General features: G+C 34.8%; 1 protein-coding gene across 4 annotated transcripts in view; it reads right to left on the reverse strand.

The window, feature by feature from the left end:
- Positions 1-24,442, reverse strand: part of LOC110113466 (beta-galactosidase 9) — a 178,780-nt gene extending 154,338 nt beyond the window's left edge. The window contains exons 1-4 of one of the 4 annotated variants that reach the window (XM_028695278.1): positions 24,096-24,442; positions 18,132-18,227; positions 17,934-18,046; positions 10,048-10,114 (exon numbers count right to left, since the gene is read on the reverse strand). In XM_028695278.1, the coding sequence (XP_028551111.1) occupies positions 10,048-10,114; positions 17,934-18,046; positions 18,132-18,227; positions 24,096-24,290 (471 nt within the window). In that variant the 5' untranslated portion in view covers positions 24,291-24,442. Of the gene's footprint in view, positions 1-10,047; positions 10,115-17,933; positions 18,047-18,131; positions 18,228-24,095 lie in introns of those variants that run through there. The other 3 variants (XM_028695277.1, XM_028695280.1, XM_028695279.1) reach the window with 3 other exon arrangements.
- Between the last annotated feature and the right edge of the window lie 725 nt (positions 24,443-25,167).

A 25,167-nucleotide genomic window follows, 5' to 3' on the forward strand; every position in this document is an offset into this window, starting at 1 on the left:
TTTAGTAGTTTTACTTGTTGTACTTATATATTTTTTTCTAGCATGTTTAGATTGAAGTTAGCCATCTTGTATATTTTGAAAACTCTTTTTGGAATGAAATTAGAAAAGGTTTAGAGGCGTTTTTTGTTTTTTTTGAAGATTTCAATGAATGGTTTTATTTGTTTGAAGAATGATTAGTTAAATTATATTACATGTCCGATCTCGTTCCCGCCTCGTATCTACGAGCTAACCGGGCCGGGTCGTGACATGTATTTGATAGAAGTAGGATGTAAAACTTGTGTGGGTTTGGAGCAAAAGAAGGGAGCGAAATATAAAGGATGCACCTTTTTGGAGATGAAGCCCAAAGACCTTCTTGAAAAGCTTGAAGACCCGACAAGTAGAGTCTGTAATAAATTTAGCTGGGTTGTATAATGGAAGGCAACTCAGCTGCCAAACATGTCTGTAATAACTTGGATTCTATCTACATTTATTGCATTTTATTTATATACAAAAGCATGTGTTGTTTGTTTACTGGGTGTGCAATAGAATAGCATGTCTTTCCTAGGTTTCTTCTTTTATTTATTTGGGTGTGGCCTGGACTCTGTTGTGTTGGGCTCTTAGAATAAAAATAAATCTTCTACCCCTTAAAATGTAAGCAACCTAAAAAAAATGAAATTAGGCTCCATGATTTTATAATAAAAGAAAATTGCATTGATCCCTTTCAAGAAGCCAAGTTTTCAAAAATTAAAACAATCATGCATAACCCAATGTATGTTGCATATAAAAAGCCCTCACTTAAGGATTAGATAACAAAAAGTCTTTTTTTTTATAAGTCAGCATATGCATACCCATATAAATAGGCATCTTGGCCTCAAAGCCAAGTTATAAGTCCTACCTTTTAAATAAAAAAACAACCATCCACTCTACATTTGCATTGAGACTAAGACACATGGTTTTAAAAATGATTAGGAAGGTTTAGCTAGTAGTCCCTTCTAGGCGAGACAGTAAATCCAGAGATCGGACAGATTATGTCTCATGTGAGGTGTAATTTGCAAGTCCCTTTGCACTCGTTAGATTTATGATCGAGGCACTACCTATCGATAGTCCTCACCTTAGTTCTAGGGTCCGAGGCATTGGTTGATTCAAAATCACCCTATAAGCCCTCACATTTCGGACAGTTCCTTCAATAAGTGTTGTTGGAATGTAAGCCCCAACTTTCTAATAAAAAATCAACTTAAACCAAAATTAGATTCCTAAAATATAAAGCCCAACATATAATAGTTTGAGCACCTCTGAGACTTCTCAGAATCAAGTGCTCTTACTTCACCTCTCTTGGCCTTCATTCCAATATCTAATTCTGAGTTGATCAATTCCTCCTTGAAATTCCTAAAGGTCGAAAACCCTTTAACTAAGACTTTCATGGATTTAAAAATCAAGCTTTAGCCAATGTTTAAATGACTTCAAAAAGAAAAGAAAACCACTAGTTTAATCAAAAGTTTTCCCAAAGCAAAGTTTGAGATGTAATTAACAATAGGGGCTTGCCCCTATGGGACATCTGTACCCCAGAAATAAATAAACCCCACTCGACCAAACATCGAGTGGGGGAATCTCTGTTAATAATTGTAAATTTTATTATTGAGTCCATAAGGAAATGATATTTTTATCCTTCGAGGCAATATGTCATGTTCTTATGTCGTACTCGAAGATAAAATATGCAATCCGTTTGAGGATATAAAAATTCTCCAACAATCATCAAGCGATTTCATAATTTTGGATGAGACAAATTGCCATGTTTTTACTTATTTTTATAACATCAGCATTTTTAGGAGTAACATATTCATCATTAGATTGTAAATTATCAACAAGCAAATAGTCAATTTCATTATCAGTGTTTCTTTGCCTCTATAATTTGAGATATCTAACCTTCAATTTTTTTGTTAAACATAACATATAGTAGCTTGTTCATTCATTCTATAGCCAATCGAATTTTTCTCTTTATATGAATATAATTGAAAGTGGTCCAATTACCTTTGCGGAGAGGTACATCGAAATCGAGAAGGTGGTTGTTGAAGTCGTTGTTTCAAACCTCCTCAGTTCTCATACAAATCACTTGTTGATGAAAAACAATCAAAGATGAAGGAAACGACGGGAAGAAAGATAGAGGTACGAAACGAAATAAATCGTTATGTTCGCCTCCAGGTACGACGAACTCAACTGAAATGTGGTTGTCAATGTCGGCAGAGTTTGCTTTCGCCTTTCAGTTATAATACGAAGCAGATAAGTGTTACTCTAATCCTATACTTTACTCTTATACGACTTCATCACTCGGTAGTATATATATATATATAAACTGAGACAATGCCTAGAGGCATTATGAACCAAAGTGTATGCCCCATAAGAAAAAATTGCATGCTCCACCAAACACTTAGAGGCTTAAGCCTCAACGCGCAAAGCTTACGCCTCGACTTGAGACACGCCTCAATGCGTCCGCCTTTTTATTTGATGGTTCGCAGCATTATATGAGTAGAGGACATTTTAAGGTAAAATATTATTTAGGATTAAAATTTTATATTACTAGGTAGAAATCGTAGCAATTGTGATTTTGGGATGTGCATGAGATTTAAAAGAATAAAAGATTATGGGGTAAATGGGGGAGGCAACTCATCGTGGTGGTAGGAAATGTAATTCTAATTTATAAAGCAAAAAATATTGTTTTTCGGCATTTAAAATTGCATGTGAGTAAAATGAAGTATGAAATGCATTAGAAATCTTCAGATTGTTGAATGCGTATCTACAACCGAGTATTCAAGTGTAAATGACCATACGCAGGTTTTTACTATTCAAGCTCAAAATTAAGTATATTAAAATTATATACTTCTCTAATTGATAAAATTTTGGAAAGAAAAACGAGATATTTACCGCCTTCTTTTCTTTATATATATACATTATATTATTAATGATTTGTATGTAAATGCGTGAATCATTAAATTACTAGTTAAATAATTGATTAGAATTACTAAGTTTGAGGAATATCATGCTAAGTGATGAGTGACAACGACATGATATAATATATGCACAAGTTAGACAAAAGGAACCCCAATGGAGGCATTAGGACTTCAATATAGTCCAATGACGATAATGTTGGGTTACACTTAGGCTCCATTGAATATTGTTATAAAGATATAAATGAAAGTTTTATATTATAGTGATGGCCAAAAATTTAAACATCTAATCATAACAAATTCATAGGCTTTAAGATAAAATGAGAAATGAAAAAACAAAAAACATAAATAATTGTTTGCTCAAGAAAAATGGCATTCAGCTCAAATCTCGCTTTTAAAAATTAGGATTTCATTCTCCTTAAGGCAGATTGAGTTTTAATCAAACCATATTTCCCCCAAGAATTGTATCAAGGCTTATTTAGATCTAGGTTTTTATTTTTTATAAGCACATCATAGTTAATTACTAGTACTTCGTAGGAAAGAACTCTCGATTAAGGATGAATCACTTAACAAAGCTTTCAAATTTTTAAGTTTTAGTCTCGTTTAAAAGGGATAGAGGTAGACCCGATCAAGATTCCGTTATTTCATATTAATGTACTCTCTTTAAAAATGTTAGAAGGAGATTAGAACATAATAAAAAGAATAGGAATCATTGATATTGCTTTAGGATTGAGAATTCTAAGTTGAAGATTTAAGATCTTATTAATATTATTTGAACAGTTGAAGATTTCTGATAATTAAGCTGAAGACGAGTATTGGGATCTACAACAAAGCTTGAGGTTTTGGAAAAATATTAAAGCTTGGAAACATACATGTGAGTAAACATGCTTTTTTATTATGGTAACTGCATCGTTTCAGTTTTTATTGAATTGTTATTACAAATTAATTCATTTTATTGTATTTCACTTAATTCTATTGTTTCATATTTTGCATATTAATTTATTTACTTATTACTGTATAAGGTATATTATAAGGTTTAATATTATTGATAAATGAGATTATATGAATATGATATGATTGTTATATTTAGTGAATATATGTGCATGCTGAATTGATAGAGCTCACCCACTTATATTACTAACTGGGGACTCTGTATTTGTGCATGTTAAAATGATAAAGGATATGAAAAACGAAATGGTAAATGAGTACCTTTATGGTACTAGATGGTGACTCCTGTGACGATTGTAATATATACGAAATGAGAAGTTAAGAATATTGATATGAATATGTAAATGAATATGAAAGGATATGATTTTATGATTTATGTATATGTTTAATGTTATGTTTTTATGAAGCAAATTTATGACATGTTAAGGTGGCATCTAGCATATTACTCATTTTACCTTGAATTATTGTAGTTTAGAGTCAAGTTTTACTTACTGAGCTTTGGCTTACTATTAGTTGTTAATATTTTTCAGGGGTAATTATCTTAAATCAAAATAAGTATAAGGGGTAGAAATGTTTACCGTAGGAGAGGAGCGCCTGAAGAAAGGTAATTATATGAATCTGTTTGAGGTTATGTTTGTCTGTTTTAAATTTTATTGTTTTAGTGGCTCTTTCAAATATTATGGATATAGATTTAGAAATTTGATAGTTTAGTTTACCGTCCGACCTCCGTTCCCGCCTCACCTATGCGAGCTCACCGGGCCGGGTCGTGACAAAAGTGGTATCATGGCAAATGTTTAAGAATATTGATAAATATGAAAGATTCAATAGGATGATTATATAGGTTAGAGAAGGTATAGGGTATGTGTGTTATAGACTTCTAATTTTATTTGATTGAGTTTTATCTCACAGTCATGAATCCTGAAAACGATGCCACTTATGGCACTACGGGAGAAATTAGGAGGGAGATACCAGTTGTAGCAGAACCTTCGAGTAGTAGCATCAATGCTACTATGGAATCATTTACATAAATGATGACGGCAATGACCTAAATGATTACGAACACTCAGACCCAGGTTGGTGGTAGTGGAAGCTCTTCAATGGATAAAATTTAAAGTTGTTCCAAGATATGAAGCCTCCGATATTTTCAAGTGGTAGACCAATAGAGGTAGAAGATTGGGTGATAAGTAAGGGCTTCAACAGCCCTTACACAGATATATCAGGTTTTGGGCAGATCATTGAATAATATGGACACCACCAGCACAGTGTTGAGGTACCTGGCATTACGTTCATGGATGGGCACATATTCATATTACAGGTGCCTTCAGTTGCCCCGAGCTACCTAATTTATTTATGGATAATCATCTCCCTTCTATGATTAAGTTGGATAGAGTGATCTCGGCAACAGATCGAGCTCATATTAAATTGTTTATGTTTTCTTCTCTATGTATGGTTGATCGTTTCAAACTCATTTACAAATCTCCCATTAGGAATTTGCCATCTCGGAGCTTCAATATTGTATTGAAATAGCCCGTATTTTAACCCTAACAAATAAATGTTTTCAAAAGTCATTATAAGTCCAAATAAGAAATATTTTTATCATAACATAGATATTATAGTGATTTAATTATATTAATTTTTTTATATTATCAGTTCTTTAGCTAGCTTTGCTAATGCATTAGCTGAACCATTTACACCACGGGCGATTTTAAAAAGGGTCACCTCAAGAATTTTTCCGTAAGAGTTGCAGAGCATACTCATGATATGAGATTTACTCTGGCTTATTAATTTTAAAAGTAAATGAAATTTATTTGATTATCAATTGAGAATCTTCATATATGTAGAGTTTCAAGATTTTCATATTATTTGCAAGCTCAAGTCTCGTTAATAAAGCTTCATATTTCGCTTCATTGTTAGTGCAATGTTCGATTAAGCTGTAAGAGTATCGGAGTATGCCTCCTTGCAGGGTAACGAATATGACGCCAATACCAACCTGAACTATTGAAAGGTTAGGTGGCTTGATGGGTTTTATTGATGGCTCTATCAAAATAGAGCTCCCATTCCTTTAGATGCACTCTTTCTTCCACTTCGAGTATATGCTCATCCAGCAACTCATCATTAAGTAAAGTCTGCGAGTAAAGGATGGGGGGCTGGGGCTTGTCCTTTTATAGCCTTTTGTGGAGTGTATATAATATCAAATTGCACTAACACTACACACCTAGCCAAATGACCTATAAGAGTAAGTCTGGTCATTAGAAATTTTAAAGGATCCACTTTAGATATCAAAGTTATTTTATAAGCAAGCATATAATGCCATAATTTATTTGTAACAATGATTGATGTTAGTCATTGCTTTTCGATTGGTGAATATCTTGATTATGGCCCTATTAGCCATCGACAAATGTAGCAAAGGGCATTTTCTTTGTCATTTTTATTAATTTTTACTAGCAATGCCCCAAATGATTCCTGAAGAGCTGCTATATATAAAATTAGTGGTTTTCTTGGGATAGGTGCAACAGCAATTGGAGAATGTAGCAAATATTATTTAATGCTATCAAATGCCTCATAACAAGCATTGTTCCATATAAAGGGGGAATTTTTCTTCATTAGTTAGGCAAAGGGTTGAAATCTACCTATGAGATTATAGATATAAACATTCGAATATACGCCAATCTTCTTCCGATTGAACGATGTTATCTTAAATTTTTCAGGGTAGCATTTCCACAATTGCTTTAATTTTACCAGGATCAATTTCAATTTCCGCAATTGCTTTAATTTTAACGGAAGCAATTTCAATTCTACTATGGCGCATAATAAATCTCAAATATTTTCGAATGAAACACCAAAAGCATATTTTAGTAGATTTATTTTCAAATTGAATTTTTGACTTCTTTTGAATACAATTCTGAGATCATTTACATATTTATGTTGAATTTTACATTTTACAATCAAGACGTCAACATAACACTCGATGTTCATGAATCAAATCATCGAAAATATGAATCATTATTCTCTGATAGATAGTCCTAACATTGTTTAGGCCAAATGGCATAAGCTTGTAGTAATATATACTAATCAGAGTATGGAATGACGTATGTTATTCATCTTCTAGATCCATCTTAATTTGATTTTAACATGATGACCCATCCATTAATGAAAACACATCATGGTTCGATGTATTATCAACCATGAGTTCTACATTGGGTAGTGAAAAATCATCTTTTGGGCATGCCTTATTCAAATCTCAGTAGCCTATGCAAACACCGATTTGACCATTCTTTTACCTTACTAACCATTCTTTTAACTTACTAGGACAATATTAGTTATCTAGTCAGTATATTTTTCTTCTGGAATAAACCTAACTTTAATAATCTTTTTATTTGAACTTTAATAATCTTTTTATTTCAGCAATGACGTATTCTTTAATCTCAAGTCATATTCTTCTAGGTGCCTATTTGACAGGTGTCATTTTCATATCGAAGTCAAGCTTATGTAATACCTCTGGTGATAATCCAAGCATTTTAGTATAATTCCATAGGAAAGTCTTTATACTCAAGTAACATTTTCAGCTCTTTCGTTTTATCATGTGAGAGATTAGTACTGAGAAATGTTGGTTTAGGCTCCTCTTTAATGCCCAAATTTATTTCTTTGAGCTTGCCTCCAATGGCTTGTCCACTCTCTTCAAACTCTTTTGAACCTTACTTTAGATCCACAATAAGGTCTTTAGCTTGATTTTCAGACTTAGGTAATTCCTTATCTTTATCTGTAATGTTGTAGAATGTTACTCGTGTATGATTGATTGAGTCTTAGGATATTTAGGAAGTGAAATTTTATGAATTATTTTGCCTTATGATTGATGTGTTTTATCCCAGGAATATGGATCCAGAGCAGAATGCCACTGAAGGCATTGATATGGAGAAAGGGAGGGAGCTATCAGAAGTAGCAAAACCTCAGAGGAACAATACTATGGAGTCATTCGCTCAGATGATGGAAGCGATGACTCGGATGATTAAGACTTCCCAAAATCAGAGCAGTGGCAGTGGAAGTGGAAGCCGACCTATGGATAAGAACCTGAAACTATTTCAGGATATGAAGCATCTACTGTTTTCAGGTGGCAGACCTATAGAGGCTGAGAACTGGATGATTCGGATTGAGAAGATACTGGAGGGCATGTCTATCCAAGAGGATAGGAGTGTGACATTGGCTGCTTATGCCTTTGATGGCGAGGCTGAAAGGTGGTGGAGTTAGTTAGAATAAACTTTTGGAGGAAGACCAAGCAGCCAAGTCTCCTGGGAGGAGTTTGTGAAGGTATTCAGAGATTGGTATGTACCTATGTCAGCCATGAGACAAATGCAGGATAAGTTCAATACCTATGTCCGCACAATATTGTTATACAAGATACTTAATGAGGATTGAAACATTTAAGGAAACCTTATTCCTCAATTAATTCAATTCAACCTCCAATTCATCAAGGTAGAAACTGCAGACTTCATTTTCAGTTGTTAAATGGAAATTAAAACCTGAACTGCCAACCTCTTGCACTCTTTCATTAGTAAGGACGAATTGTTATCAGCTATCTTTTCCTAGTCTAACCTTCTTGCCTACTTTCAAAGCTTTATCATTCTCAAATGAATCGGCAGCTTGTTAGAAATTCAACTTATACGGGAGATCAGAAGAGAAAAGAAACTTGCATTTGATAGCTTAGCTCTTTACGTGAACACCAGCCACACAACAAGTATATTTTCCCAGATTTGAAAAAGGATTCCCTTCAAGGGTAGCGCTAAATGGTAACACGGGCCACTTAATCAATATAATCTTTTATTGGTTCCTACCGCTAGACCTAATATCAAGGATAATGAATGGCACATAATATTTGCAAAAAAATTTAAAAATAAACTGCAAATATATAGCTCGAGGAAAGACATTCATGCCCCGTCCAAGTTCTTTTTGCAGACAACATCAGACATCTTTTCTTATGATAGCTGCTTCTTTATGGATCGCATTACATAAAAAGAATGTACCATATACTCAGCTCGATGATGCCAAAAGCAGCTCTTAATAGGAAGGGAGAAGGATACGCTAAGTCAACACATTGGAAAAGGCTAGTGTTGTTTATGACCATATATATATATATATATATATATATATATATATATATGAGCAAATTTGCAAAGTATTTTATAAGACGTCATGCTGAACTCCAACATGGGATAAGTATGACCAGCTAGGTTACTGAGGTAGACAAGGGAATCAAGACACAGGGAGCTTGCAAATATCAACAAGGTGTGTCGTAGGCAGTCCAAGATTCAGGTAACCACACATACGGTATCCAAATCATTTATACACTCAACAGATAGGGAGGAACCACATATAAGATCCCCTTATTGTAAAACTGATTCCTCAGAGCCCTTATATACATCCTTCGTAACTGATATAATGCTAACAGAGAGGCTGTATCTGCAACCCGCTCAGATATCACAATGTCTGTGCTTTTGCGTCGCCAGATCTTTTCAATCATGATTAATACAAGTGTTTCGAGCTGTCTTGGGCTCAAACAATTTTAATTGGCATCACCCACCTAACTAAAGTGACCCATCTTCAATAGAGTTTGAACAAGTTTGACAAGTTTTGTAATTTGGTAGGGTGATGTGCCAAACTTTTGGGTAGGTAGATCATGGATGCATTTGGTGCTTCACTTGGCTGTTGTCATTCTAGGACATCAATATGAACCTCCACTAAAGATTGCAGTTTGGCTTTATCACATAGCAATTACAATCATTTCTACACTTCATTAGGACTTTATTGATGTCAACATCATAAGAATACATTGAGTAAAATAACATTCATGGATCATAAAAAGTGAAATCACCACTCATAGAGATGGTATATGAGTTCAATTCTTCAAAGCATGATATCGCAAGGGTTTTATATTACCAAATGCACTAAAGATCTTCCTTATATAGTACATGAACATATACAGACAATTTGTGCCCTTGCAAAAGAAAGACAGCATAATTTTTGAAAGAAATGCATAAATAAATCAAATAAGCACAATACATCAGAAGATAATGAATTAGAAAAAAAATAAAAACAGGAAGGACATGCATAATTTCCGATGCATAAAATAACGATGCTGTATAAGAGATGTCTACAACAAGCTATTTCCAATAAATAACAGTACCTTGAATGGTCCGTTGTTTGTCCGGAACTCTATACCATGTATGTCACGTAACCAAACTGGAAAACCCCTACATTCATAGCAGAAATATAATCAAATAAAATACTGGCACATCAAATGACTGCAGTCAGGAGCACTACCCATATAGTAAATATTTTTTTAAATTCAAATTATTAGAGAGGGAAAAGCTTAATTTTATTATACAAAATTATCACTATTTATAAATCTATACATAATGTCTTAATAAAGAAAAAATTAACTATAGAATCATGCATAATTTCCTTAATATAATCCTTCCTAAATCAACCACCCAAACTTCGAAGGAGATCGGCGTGATTCAGGTGAGCCTCACATGAATTCCCATTCTGGCCATGGGATCAAGTGTCAAGGGATGACTGGAATTTAACAGAGATCGGCATGATCTAGATAAGCCTCCCACGGATTCTCATCATGGCCATGGGATCAAGTGTCAAGGAACGGCTAGGATTTTAATACTCCCCCACAAGCTGAGGAATACATATTTGTCATTCCCAGCTTGGTGATTAGTCGAACAAAAGTAGAATTATCAAGTTCATTGATGCACCATAGAGTCATTCAAAACTTTGGGAGAAGTTAGATTCAGACACTGCGACAACGGCAAATGATAGCGATTAAGGCTATATCCATCAAAGCCTGCAAGGTGTGGGGCAACAATGAAGGTTGTGCTGGACAATAGCCCTCAAGATATTGAAAATGGAAATAAAGGTCGGTGGTGGGAAAGCAGAGAAAGTGGATTAATTATAGTTCGGGTCCATCTCCCTCTCGGTTCTCAAGGAAGGCCGACAATGAAAGCATGACAACAAAAAAGGAAAAAAACTTTATTTTTTAGGGTTGCGGCAAGCTTCAAGGACATGAGCAGAAATACATAACTCAAGCGACTCAGCACTCAACACGTAGAGATCTCCTACTTCACAGGTCATCCGACTCCACCTGAACAAACTCCTGTTCGATAAGCCAATATAGGTGCATGCAAAGCCTCTGATCACTTGGGTTTGATCGTAAGAGATAGTGCAGGTCTTGCACTCTTGCTTGTCCCTGACCCCGCATGAGAGAGAACTCTCGGCTCTTTCCAAACACACACGGGACGAGGTCCTGCGCTCTGTTCTGCTCGGTCGACTCTGGACATCACATGCAAGAGGTGCCCTCCAGCTTGATCTCTCCTCAGACTTGGATGGAACATGTATTCCTCAAAATTCCGACAATGAAGGCCGGTAGTGGGAACCTGTATTACTCAAAATTATAAAAATGAAGGCCGGTAAAAAAATAGGTATTCCTCATAATTCCGACAATGAAGGTCAGTGGTGAGAATCTAGATTCACCAAAATTCCGGCAATGAAGGCCGATGGTGGAAACCTGTATTCCTAAAAATTCTGGCAATCAAGGCCGGTGGTGGGAACCTGGAGAACCAGTAAGCCCTAGCTCCTTCAGGGTAGGATAAAGTGCTTCTAATCTTTATGTAGCCTCACCCTCGATATCCACAATCAACTCCCTAGAGAAGTAGTGTACTTCACCATCTGTGTGCTCACCAACTCTTCAGTCACCGTAAGCACACACTGGACCATAGAAGTGAACTACCTTACCACCAAGAAAGCCATCTTCTTCCCCATAGCGTGCATCGTCTAGGAAACTCCATATATCATGACCATTCCTTAAGCGAGCTTCGAATCAAATAAATTGACTTTAGTCCAAATTTGACCGACAAGGTTCTCAATAACAATTCTGTCAACGACAGTGAAGAAGGAGAGAGCATGGATTACGAAGTGGCGTTCGCCCGATTTGAGGGATTGGTCCAAATATTGGTGGAGATCTTGAGAGAGGTTCACTTCTTTTGCTATTCAAAAGGAGGTTTCGGCCTTCTTGTACATCTCACAGATCTGAAGGTAGCAGATCAAGAACATGCAGAAGCGATCGTGATTTGGGGCAAGGAGGGGCTCTTCGAGTGGAGGATTTGATGGCATGTACAATAGCTCTTCAACCGTTTGTTCCTTGCTCGGTTTGACTCCAGCACACGCATGAGGGTAGGTCGTCCCTTCTTAGGCACACACGTACGCAGTTCCTGCTTGCTCCATCTCTTGATCCACTTTTTTTTTCAGTTCAACCCCCAAGTAGGGGTCTCGTGTGCCTTCTCTAGCCACACGCAGAAGACTGAAAGGGGAAGCCCTCTTACTTGTTCGACTACTTAGGACGTACACGAGTCGGAAGAAGAACTCAAGAACAACATTTAGCACAATCTCGATCAATGAGCTCCCAGGAACACGTGCAGAATCTTCTGGTTGCACGCCTCTCCTGTCCCGTTTGGTCGCACGCATACGAGAGGGGTTTACGAGACGTTCGTCTCTCTCAATTGAATGTAGAGACCACGGGGTTCTCGCTCGAATCCTCCAGATGAGACGCACTAGACTTTCGTCTCTCTCCATCAAATGAAGAGACCACGGGATGAGGCACTCTCCCCCTCTTAGATGGACATATGCATGAACAAACAAACCAAAATACACTCCCTTTCGTTTCTGAAGGGTCGTGCCTTCCATTCAAAAAGTCCGACAGAAAAAACTCAGAATTTCGACCAAGGTAATGAATGCTCTTATACCACATTTAATTCAAAAAATTAGAGAGAGAAAAGTTTAATTTAATTATACAAAAGTATCCATATTTATAGATATATACAATGTCTTAATAAAGAAACAAATAACTACATAATCATGCATAATTGCTTTAATATAATCCTTCCTAAATCAACCACTCAAATATAGAAGGATATCGATGTGTTCTAGGTTAGCCTCACATGGATTCCCATCCTGGCCATATGATCAAGCGTCAAGAGACGGCTAGGATTTAACAGAGATCGGCAAGATCCAAGTAAGCCTCTCATAGGTTCCCATCCTAGCCGTGGAATCATGTGTAAAGGGACGGCTGATATTAATGTAATTAATAAACAAAATAGGATCAAAATGATCCATTAACTTTTATGAATAATCAAAATGATCACTAACTATATTAAAGGATCATTTTGGTCGTTCAAATCCTTTAAAAAGAACTAAATTAGTCCCTTGTTAGGAATATTTTATTTCCTCTTTAAAGAGTAGAGGGACCAAAATGATCATTTAATATAGTTAGAAACTGCTTTGATCTTTCATAAAAGAGTCTAGAGACCGTTTTGATCATTTTCTCATTTAATAAACAAAAAAAGAGATCATAATATGCATAAGCAATTGATGAGGAAATATCTTAATTTTATTAATGATAAGCATGCTAGAAGTGGAAGCAATGAATCCCAGTAAATAAGTATAGCATGTATACAGAAAATACTTCTGTTCATAGGAATTGCTAAATTCATCTATTGGCAAAAATTAAAAACATGATCCTTTCTAACAAGGTTTTAGTGTACATGTACCTGTAGCAGTCCAGGATAGATATGCCGTCACTTTAGCGTTTGAACCACATCTTTACTGAACATATATACCAGTTGTCTACACTCAACTCAAAAGGAAAATATCTTTCAGGCATCCCATTTCACCTTTCTAATATTTTGGCCAAGGTCCCAAAATATAGATCATGGACACTCATAGTTTCTTTACAACTGAACTATACATGCAGCAAATTCATTGAACACTAAAAAAATTGTATCTGTACGTTCCTTTCTCCTTATTGTACTTGTAATTATAAAAAGATTTTCTGTATCACACCTACTCCCTCTTTCTATTATAGGCTTAACCTAAAGCTATTACTACAACTATTCAAATGGTAGATTTCTGCATTGTATCAATACAAAAAATCTTTCTCAATTTTCTCTTGCTTTCAGCACGTATATTTATTTACATAATATTTGTTCTTACATGCTAATACATCCTTCTTGGTCAATTTAGATGGTTATGTAGGCTTATTTGGATGCTTGCATATGCGACATTTGATGTGCTACATGAATATGCATAACATAAATATTTGTTAATAGAAATGCATAGCAGGATACACAAATATATGATATTATTTATGCAAGTAATAAGTAATCAATAATTTGTTTTATAACCAAATTTATTTGTGTTGGAGTTGTGGTCAAATGGGACAACGAGAGGCAGGATATGGCAGCACTCCAACAAACCCTAAATCAAATCCCACCTCTTACAAAGTTTCATACCTCTCGACCTCTCACATTTGCCTCATGTTGCAGCTCACTACATTTGATTGTCGTACCCTGCAACTTACCGCATCCCATCATACTCCCCTCACAAGGTGACTCATCATGTACCTAGACCGCATGCTACTCGCCATGCCCATGGCCTCTTATCATGCCCTCCTGTTCTCTCGTTGCATCACATCTCGCCACACCCACTCACATGCCTGTGTCATTGTCCTAAACCACATGCCCCAAGGCACTCTCTCTCTATCTCTAGCACCTCGCGGGGCTCACCTTGTTACCCTCATGGCTCTCTTTCTTTTTTTTTTTGTTGCTCCCTCATGACTACCTATCCAGCATTACCAAAGCACGTTTAAAACTCAAACATATGTCAGACCATTTCTTGTGTCATTGTTGTCTTCGATGGCATCACATCCCCACCTCCCTATCTTTTTTAATGTGGAGTTTAACTTCCATTTTACTTCCTAAGGCTTCCCATTGATTTTCACCTCCTTCATGATATGTCTATCATGATTCTTCTCTTCCAGCATCACACTATGATCTCACGTTGGCGCGATTCCTTTGATCCCAGTTTCGGGTTCCCTGGTCTTGCTCTATTAGATGTTGATTCTTCCATGGGATACTCTTCTATTGGTCTCACAATGTCATTGTCATTCAATTTCTACAATCAAGATAAATTATGCTGCAAATGCTCCTGCAACAAAGCCTATTGTTCCCACTTTTTTCTTTTGCTAATGTTGCTAGGAAGAGGGGCTCTCGACACCACTCCATCTACCAAGATTGGTCCATTCCTTCAACATGGCTTGAATTTTACTAAGATTTAGTCACCAATTAGCTACCATTATATATTAACTCTCATTTTTTTTCTTAAGAATAAAATTTCGGATATGGCAGTAACATTTCGCTACATTTTAATTGAAAACTATGCCTTTAGCCGCCCGAATTTTATAAGTATTCATGCTTTCAAGTCTAATTTATATCTTATTGGAGATTTCTCTATTTGATAATGCTATTGAAAGTTCTTGGAAAGAAAAGGGATTAATAATACTTATATTCAAGTCATTAAAAATATGTAGGCAGAAGTTGTTAGTTGTGTTCAAACATAAGGTGATTTGATCAAGTATTTTCCTATTTCAATTGGATTACATCAAGGATGAGTCTTAAGCTCATATCTTTTTTGCTTTAGTCATGGATGTTCTCATTGGACATTTACAAGAGGTTGTACCCTAGTGTATGCTTTTTTTGATGATATTCTTCTTGTTTATAAGACTAGAGAGGGAGTTGAAGGTATACTTGAATTATGGAGGACAACCATAGAGTCTAAAGGTTTTCATTTGAGTAGATCTAAAATCGAATATATAAAGTATAATTTTAGTAGTAATAGATCCACAGGGGGAGTTGTGACTTTGGGCGAACTAGTCATTAATAAGAGTATTTGTTTTAGATATCTTGAGTCAATTGTTCAGAGCGAAGGTGAAATAGATGGGGGCATTATTAGTAGAATGCAAGTAGGATTGTTGAAGTGGAAGAATGCATATAACTTGTTGTGTGATAGAAAAGTCCCCTCAAACTTAAGAGAAAATTCTATAAGGTGGTGGTGAGACCTGCAATGCTTTATGGTGCAGAATATTGGCCATTAAAAGAGAAGCATGATATTAATTATAGCATTGCAAAGATGGGGATGCTCAAGTGGGTGAGTGGCTTTACTCTTAGAGAAAATACAAAACAAGCATATATGTAAAAAAGATGGAGTAGCTCAAGTGGAAGATAAGATTAGAGAGAGTCTCCTTAGATTGTTTGGTCACATAAAAAAGGCGATCATCCGATGACCCGCTTAAGAGAGTAGATGTATTAGATTTGTCTTATGTTAAGAAAGGTTGAGGTATATCTAAAAAGACATGGTTAGAAAATATTAGAAATGATCTTTCTTTATTAGATTTAAATTATAATTTGACTCTTAACTGAACACAATAAGAAAAAAGGATTCATGTAGCCAACCTCATGCAGTAGGATAAAGGCTTGATGTTGTTGTAATTGTTGTTGTTGTTGTTGTTGTTGGAGATTTCTCTATTGGACTTCTTCATCATCATCACTATGTATCAAACTATCCATCTAACCAAATAATTCAAGGCTTTTTCTCACCGCTAATGTTATATGAATAATATTTTGATGCATATGATGAAGTGGCCTCCATTATTTGATCCCCTCACAAAGCCTACTATAAACCCAATTTAGGTAATATTTCCTCATTATTCATTTCATCAACCAATCAATAATTTACCTATAGAGATAATTTATAGATAAACCAATAGAAGTAACATATGTTATCGATAGATTCACACAATTGTTTGTTCCATGTTCTTGTTGTAATAGATGTTTCGGCTCCATTGGCTATTGAGATATGGATTGACACTTTACATGGAATTATTAGTAAATAGTACAATTTGAGGAAAAATTATTCTATCCGGATTCCACCCCATCCCCCAATGAAAATGCGGCACGTCCGGTACCGAGCTTATATCGAGCGGTACTCGGTACTCAGTACCGCTCGGTACCAGAATGTGAACCGGACGGTTCTCTCGTCGGGTGTCTGCACAGAATAATCTCTCCAATTTGAGGATCCTTCTTCATATTGCCACTCTCGAAGAACAAATTTCCATAAATACATTGAGTGCTTTAAGGCTTATCCAAAATTACAAAAATCATCTTGCAGGAGCCTTACCTATCGAACAATCATATCATTTGATAGTTCAAATCACATTCAATTAAGATTTTATGTGCAATACATTAGAAGAAATTATTTAATTACACAATAATTAAGTTATTATGCTAACACTTTTATTCTCCATAAACCTCTTGCCCAATTATTTTTCAATTATGGTTGATGTCATATCTTACTAGAATTTTGATCAATCTATTACTATTGTTATTACTATTTTATTAAAACCTTAAATACATTTGTTCTCGATTGACAATATAATTATTATTCCAATTACTTATAATGATAAATTTATTGATTTGATATCTTCAAAAAAAAATTAGAATTAATTAAATAATATTTAAATTTTATAATATTATTTAATTTTTAAATTTTTTAACATGCATTTAATGCTCATGCAATTATACTAGTATAAAATAAAAAAGTAAGTGTTAGCACTGCTACTATACGAAGGGATAAGGATGTTATAATTATGTGCATACATTTATAGGTAGCCATGTTTCTAAATGAAGGTAGTGTATGTATCCATGTGCCAAGGTAAAATCTGCTTGTAAAAGGAATTTAATAAGCTAAAAATGATCACCTCAACACAAATTTCAATTCAACCATTTCTTACAAGGCATTATTTTCCTTCTTTCAGTAAATTAACTCACTTATTATAGTCTTATTAAAGTCGCTTAATGACAAAGGTGGTGCCATAACTTTCTGTTATATTTGCTTGATGAAATATATATGCCTTTTTTTTCCCTTAAATTATTTTGCTATAATCCTTGTGCGAATTTCGCAAAAGAAAAATCCTCCTTGTTTGCCTGGGACCAATTTGCATTCTAAAAAATAATAGCTATAACAATAAAATCGTATTGTCATCTATCATAAGAATAACTTTTTCAGTTGTACTGATTAAAGTACCAATATAGGAATCTAACAAGATAAAATGCCCAAACTTCTTTTTGATTAAATATCCTAATTTCCAAAAGAATTAATGAGAGGGAGAATGACCCGAAGTTCCACTCAGCACATGCATAGGGACCAATGCGAAGATGAAAGTAAAGTCCGCTTGAACCAACCAGTTTCACAAACTTAACAAGATCATACCTTCCTTCAAAATAGTACTGCAAACAAGCAAAATGAGTTTTTTTTGTTTTTTTTTAAAAATGAGGATAAGATATAATCCAAAAAAGATTAATTGTCTGATACCTGACCTCTAACAGGCTCGTGCCCATTCCAAAATACATATGTTTGTATTACATCAGCTCCGCCTTCCTTGCACTTAAGAATTATACCAGGCCACATCTGACATATGAAGGACATGTCAGACTACCCAACAGAAGGAATATACATATCAAAAAATGCAAATCATAGCCCAGTATATATATATGGAATTAAAAGTAAACAGAAATGTGCCAAAACAAGAAAACTGAGGCAGTCATCATACTTGGATTATAAAGATGATCAATCAATAATTTCCTTATTCTTTAAGATAAAGGGGGCGAAAAATAAAAATAAAGTAAAATGATTTTTTAGGATTAGATTGGGGCATTTAAAGAATATTAAAAAAATATTTTTGAGAGTAAGATTTTAGATCTTAAGATTCTGTCTGTGCATGAGGATGCCAATATTATGTGTGAAAAAGTGACTTGTAATATTAAGAATATTGCAAAAGATGTGCTTGGAGTTTCGAATAGAAAGTCTCCTAATAGTAAAAATAGTTGGTGGTGGAATCCAAATGTGCAAGAAAAGAAAAAAAATAATAAGATTTGTTATAAAAATTAATTTAGATGTAAAAATTGTGATAATTGGGAAAGCTATAAAGAGGCTCGTAAGGAATCTAAGAAAGCTATTTGCGATGCAAAGAGCTTAGCTTTTAATGATTTATATAATAGATTAGATACTGAGGGAGAAAGATATATATATAAGTTAGCCACACAAAGAGATATGAGTAGTAAGGATTTAGTTCAAGTGAAATGTATTAAGGATGAAGATCTAAAATTAGTTTTCTTAGAAGATGATATTCAACAAAAATGGATGAGGTATTTTGCTAAACTTTTTAATGAAGAATGTGAAGATAAGATTGGCTTTAGTGACTTTATCACCTTAAATGAAAATAAATATTTTTGTTTTTATCAGCGTATAAGTAAAATCAAAGTTAGAGAGGATTTTAAAAAATGAAGTATGAAAAAGTTGTTGAACCTGATGATATTCCAATAGAGATGTGGAAATGCTTAGGAGATGTAGGAATTTTTTGGCTTACTAAACTTTTTAATACTGTTTTGAAAACTAAAAAGATGTCAGATCAGTGGAGAATGAGTGTGTTAATTCCTATTTTTAAGAATAAAGGTGATGCACATGAGTGTGCGAATTATAGAGGAATTAAGTTAATATGTCATACTTTAAAACTATGGGAGCGAGTTATGGAGCGTAGGTTGCGACGTGATACTAATGTTTCTCAAAATCAATTTGGATTCATGTCGGGTAGGTCTACTATGGAAGCCATACATTTATTGAGAGGTTTGATGGAGAAATATAGAGAGCTACTTCTTCACTTCTTGTTGCTTCTTCCAAGACTTCTAATCATTTTCTTCTCTCCACAAGTATCCACCCCATTGTATCTTTCTTCTAAAAAAATTGAGAGTGGTGTTGGTTGGCAAGCTTTGTTGGGATATGCCGGAGGAGTTGAGGCAGACATTGGTTTAGTTCAAAATAGCTATGGTGGACCTCAAGTTTGCATGTTCTTAAGCATTCTATTTACCTATTTTATCGATGCATGTGAAGTGACCACTAGTTGATTGTTCTGAGGGTAGTTTGTTTTGGTTTTCTTTCTTATTATAAAACAATTTCAATTTGATTAATGATATTTGGTGACTTGCTTATTAAAATTTTGAATCGAGTCGTGTTCTACTTTCTTTATTCTTCTCCATTTGGCTTTTAATTTGCTAGTTCCCATCAATATGCTATTTTAAATAATCTTTCAAACTTATTACTTCATAGATTGTATTGTCCAAGCACAACTCAACCAGTGTATTGAGGTTAACATAATCTCCAAAGGCTATCTTACCTCCAACATGCTCTACAAAGTCAAATAAACAGTGACAAAATTTATTGTTGCAAGCCTATGTTTTTTTTTTTATTTTCTCATAAATGTCAAAATGTAAGAATAATTATACAAAAAGTTATTTATCTTTTAACTTTTTTCAGTGCATTCTTATATTCCCCAAATTTTTCAAAGATTAGGCCAATATAATGTACAGCACAAGGAGACTAATATAAATGCTTCTTCTTCTTCATAATTTTGCCCCTGCAACCTTATAAGCACTAGCATTATATGTTATCACCAGAGATATCAAGTGCTCCCCAATCTCCTCAATAAGATCATCAAGCATTCCAAAAATAAACCAACATCTTTTACTTAATCAGATGCATCAATGGACTTCAAGAATACTATGTCATAAGGGTTATTGATTAGTATATTTATCAATTTTCTACTCTTTATATCAAAAAATCCATTAGACAAGATAGAAAACTCTATATGGCTCAAAGTCCTTTTAATTTCCTAAATGTTTTTCCAAGTATTTATCAACTCCTTCAAAATCTATGTCCTCAAATATATATGAATGGAGGTTTCAAACCTCACCCAAATGCTCCAACTAAATGGATCATGTTATAATAAAAAGGGGAGGTTGCAACATTAAAGAGGATAGCATTCTCATTAAAAAATCCACTTATACTCATGCACATCCTTATCTGTACCAACTTAGCATTCTTTGGGTTAGGTTTTACCATGTAAAAGGTTTGTCTTCCTATCTATCCTCTACTATATTCGTTGTGTACTAATCCAAGGAACCCCTTGCACTCCTAGAGGACATGGGTTATAATGTGAAAGATGAATCCTGGTCACTAAACGCGCTCTCGTAGTTCGAGTCAACATCGATTATGTTATTAAACTATTTCTGACCCAAATGCCTTGACATTATTGACTTATTCATATATGTTTTAAACCCCTCCCTCACGGTTGTTGACCTTGATTTTGAGGTCCACAACGGTATCAAACACTTTGGCACAAGATAAGGCATTCTTGTGTACTCTAGATAAGTGCTCATTCATCCTAATAACACCACTTTTCACAACCTTCTCATAATAATTACATTTGAAATACACATACATCTTGTCACCGCCTCCCACATTAACATGACATCTATGTTTCCACACCATGCCCTCCCTATGACCTAATATGATTTTACCTTTGTATCTAACCATCCTCTATAAAACCCTATAATAACAAGTTCAACAACAACACCACAACAACATCAAGCCTTTGTAATAACAAGTTAAGAACAAAAAAAATCAAGTTAATAATAATGATTTGAAGTTTAAAAATTAAAATTCAAGTCCAGTTTTCTAAGAAAAATCTAGCAACATAACAGCCCTAAATCACTCGAATAGTAGGATGAACCTGTTGCACAAGTAGCACCTAGCTACTAGAAGCGCGTGTGAAATTTTGTGTTCAAGTATTTGATTTTGTAGAAAAATTAAAATGCATGCAAGCTTTGGGGAGATCAGAAGAATATACACAAGTTGCTAACTCAAGGCAACGAGTTAAACAGTGAATAATATACACAAGTAGAGGAGAAACTACATAAATTCAACAATAAAATATGTTAAAACTGTTTGCACCACAGCATTGAAGGTCTACAAAACATAATTCCTACTGTAGGCTCATTATATAGAGCTAACTCCATGGAATATTATGTCATATATTATTTAAGAAGATTTAGATTTCCGCTATGTTTGTAATCTTAGCCTTCTAGTGTTTAATGTGCTATTATAATTGTACCATAAGCTATATAGTGAAGGCCATGAATGTAAAAGGATTAATCACCGAACAACATAAAAGCTTTTTTTTCCTGAACATTGTTGGTATGTTTCATCATAGGGATTCGCCTTGCCAAAATATATAAAAAAATAGTAGAAGTTGAGATAGGTACTTGAACTCTCTATTTTTAGTTGGTACTTTATACTTGTAAAAAGAGATTACAATGGCTCTCGAAATTTTCTAATCATAGCAAGAAAAAGGGGCGAGATCATTACCTTTGCAGTAAGAGAGCAAGCGAACATCATCAAATAGGAAAACTCAAACAACAATGTCAAAAATGAGGCAGAGAAGATGGCAAAGAAGCAAGTAAACTCAACCAGCAACGAATAAATGGAGAAGCTAAATCATGCCAAACGCCAAAAAATGCAAAGTTAAATCTCACAGTAAGTCTAAGCTCCACTCACGACATTTTCAACATTTTTATCCTAAATCCCATATTTCATAAATTCTATATTTCCACGGATTTGCAAGAAGAAGCACACGAAAGAGGAGAAAATTAGGTTACCTTCACAGCAAGCACCTATCCCGACTTCTGATCAAATAGCAACAATGATGTCATCGAAGGAGTTGGAGAAGCTTTCTTAAGCAACTCTTTCAGAATTCTACTTCACACCAAGTTGAAGTATCAACGCAAGAGGAAAATCAAATTTTAGAAGGGCCTAGGGCTATGTTATGAGGGCAAGGACAAAAAATGTAGGCAAATCCAAACAATAACAAAGAAATGACGAGGTAGATTTAGCTTTAGGTTTAAGCTTCTATAAAAATAATAATAAATTTGATAAGTTGTATGCCTCATGATAGTGAGGCAAGGCATGCCTCAGCCCAAATGAGACGTACGCCTCACAAGATAAGCTCAAGACAGGCGCCTTGAGATATTATATTTCTTAATTGTAAACATTTTTGTAGCATTGAAACTTGACCTAAACCTATAAATGAAAAATCAAGGGGGATGTTTAAAGCATGCTCATGTTACATCATTCTTATACTTTCTAACATTGAAATCTAGTAAGATTCTTAGAGCTTTTCTCTCAAGATCTATCTTCTTTATTTAAGCTCAAACTATGATTGATAGTAAGATCTTAATACACACAAAGACACATTTGAATCCAACAACACCGCCTCACCATACTTATATATTATATTTCCTAGATACATGAATCCAAAATCGTGAAATGCATCCAACATTACTCCCCTCCCTTGCTAAAGCTTTGTACCACTTAAGGGGCTGTTTGGTATCGGATTTATCGTCGGATTTAAATCAGATTTACGCTAAATCCAGCCAAACAGTTTACATCGCGCGTTAAATCCCTGGATTCAATAAATCCCGGATTTACTAAATCCATCGGTTCGGTGGATTTAATGGGATTTAAAGAGTGGCGGAAGACTTATCGGCGGCGCCCGTGTCACCGAAGCTCAACAGTAGTCGATGAAGCGCGCGAAAGGGAGAACCTTCACAGCCAACAAGCTCCCGTTGTTGCTTCCGATCAAAATATCGTAACTTCCGACCTGACAGGAAGGGAAAGTCGTCGAAGGAGCGAAGTCGAACAGCCACGAAGTAGCCGAAGTAGTGACACGCGCAATCTCTACACCTCCTATGAAGCAACGAAGCCGAACAACAACGACGAAAAAAAAAATGAAAGGCAAACCCTAGATGCCTCAAAGTTATTATTAATTAACTTAATTAATATAATTTACATAATTAATTAATTAATTAATAGTATAATCAGTGCATAAATTAATTATCTAATTTAATTTAATTGATTAATTAATGATATAATTAGTAATTAACTATTAATACAATTAGCTTATTTAATACTTCAACTGTCATTTTCATCCATGCTATTTTGTAATTTGTTTTTTATTAAATTTTCGATCATTTTATATGAACTAAAATTGGTTTTATTATGTTTTATGTAATAATATTGATTTCATAAATATCTACTTTAAATTTAAATTCCTAACCACCATAAATCCTGATATATGTTACCAAATAATTTCTCATGATTTAACAGGATTTAACATTTAGCAGACCAAACAGTTTTCAAAATTTAACACATTTCGGTTTTACTAAATCCGGATTTGCAGGATTTATTAAATCCCACTACAGTTAAATCCCACTTGTTGCCAAACAGCCCCTAAAACTGATCACAGACCACTTTATGGCTCCAAAAATTGCAACTTGTTTATTAGAAAACTAGCACTCAAGCCGACTCAAGTCAGCAATAAAACTTAAGGATTGTTGCAAGAGAAAATAATCCTTATAAAGAACGCGTGGCATGAAAAAACAAAACCTCGGGGGTAGCCCGCGGATAGTGAACTCCGGCGGAGATGAGCATCCGTCGCTTGCCACCGATGATAAGAGCTCTGTGATCATAGGTGACATTGAAGGGCTCGAAAAACCCCCCGACAACCGCGATGGACACCACGGCCGCGAGCAGCGCCGTGGCCACGATGAAGGTTAGCCTTTGGCTTCGAAACCCTAGCATTAGAACTCGATCGTCTACGCTTTATCAAATCCAATTATATTTAATTATTTATAGGGAGATATCAACTCAGAGAATGTTAGGCTGAGCTTTTATAGGAACACCAGTAGAGTAATGAGTTTGCAAGAGTGAGGCATCCTGCCGTATGACGAGGTGTTGAAAGGATTAGATTAAAAATGAAGAAGAAAGTTCGCAGCTCTAGAATACAGTTGTGAAGAGGAGAAATTATTCTGTGTGGAATCTGATCATAGCAATGTGTTCGGCAGCGAATAAATTCATTACGCGTGGTTTGTCTACGTGGCAAGTAAGGCCCGACCCGTTCGTCATTTCGGACCAACTGCAGATGAAAAGACCGATGGCCCGCCCAGTAAATACAATGAAAAACGCGGAAAATTTTAACATTTTCGAAATTCCAGATTTCTCTCCATTCGCTCCAGCACTCCCGAGCTTCCTGCAAAAAAAAATTTCTGAAAAATCCATCAATCTCTTTTGCTCAACATGGAGGATTCACCTGCAAAGAGAAAGATGCGTAAATTCTTACAATGACATAAAACGAACTACGTATTTCTATGATATTCAACGCGTATTTGCTGAAGAAACCAAAAAATAAAATCAAATTATTCCGAGTATCTATAAAAGATTATATTTATCACACCATATTCGTTATTTCTGCTAATTTATTTTGTATACAATGTGTATATTCTGCGTAAATGTCGCTTATTTTCTGCGTATAAGTTAAAGACAAATCCTAACGTTTTATAATAAATACTTTGGAACTTTAAATCATAAAACTAAACTTCCAATAAAGAAAAAACGATTAGTGTACCCTAAACCCTAGATTTCTGCTGATATTTTTCTTATCATTTGCGTAGATGTCTGG

Source organism: Dendrobium catenatum, unplaced genomic scaffold (genome assembly GCF_001605985.2).
Source record: "Dendrobium catenatum unplaced genomic scaffold, ASM160598v2 fragScaff_scaffold_621, whole genome shotgun sequence".
NCBI classification, from domain to species: Eukaryota; Viridiplantae; Streptophyta; class Magnoliopsida; order Asparagales; family Orchidaceae; genus Dendrobium; species Dendrobium catenatum.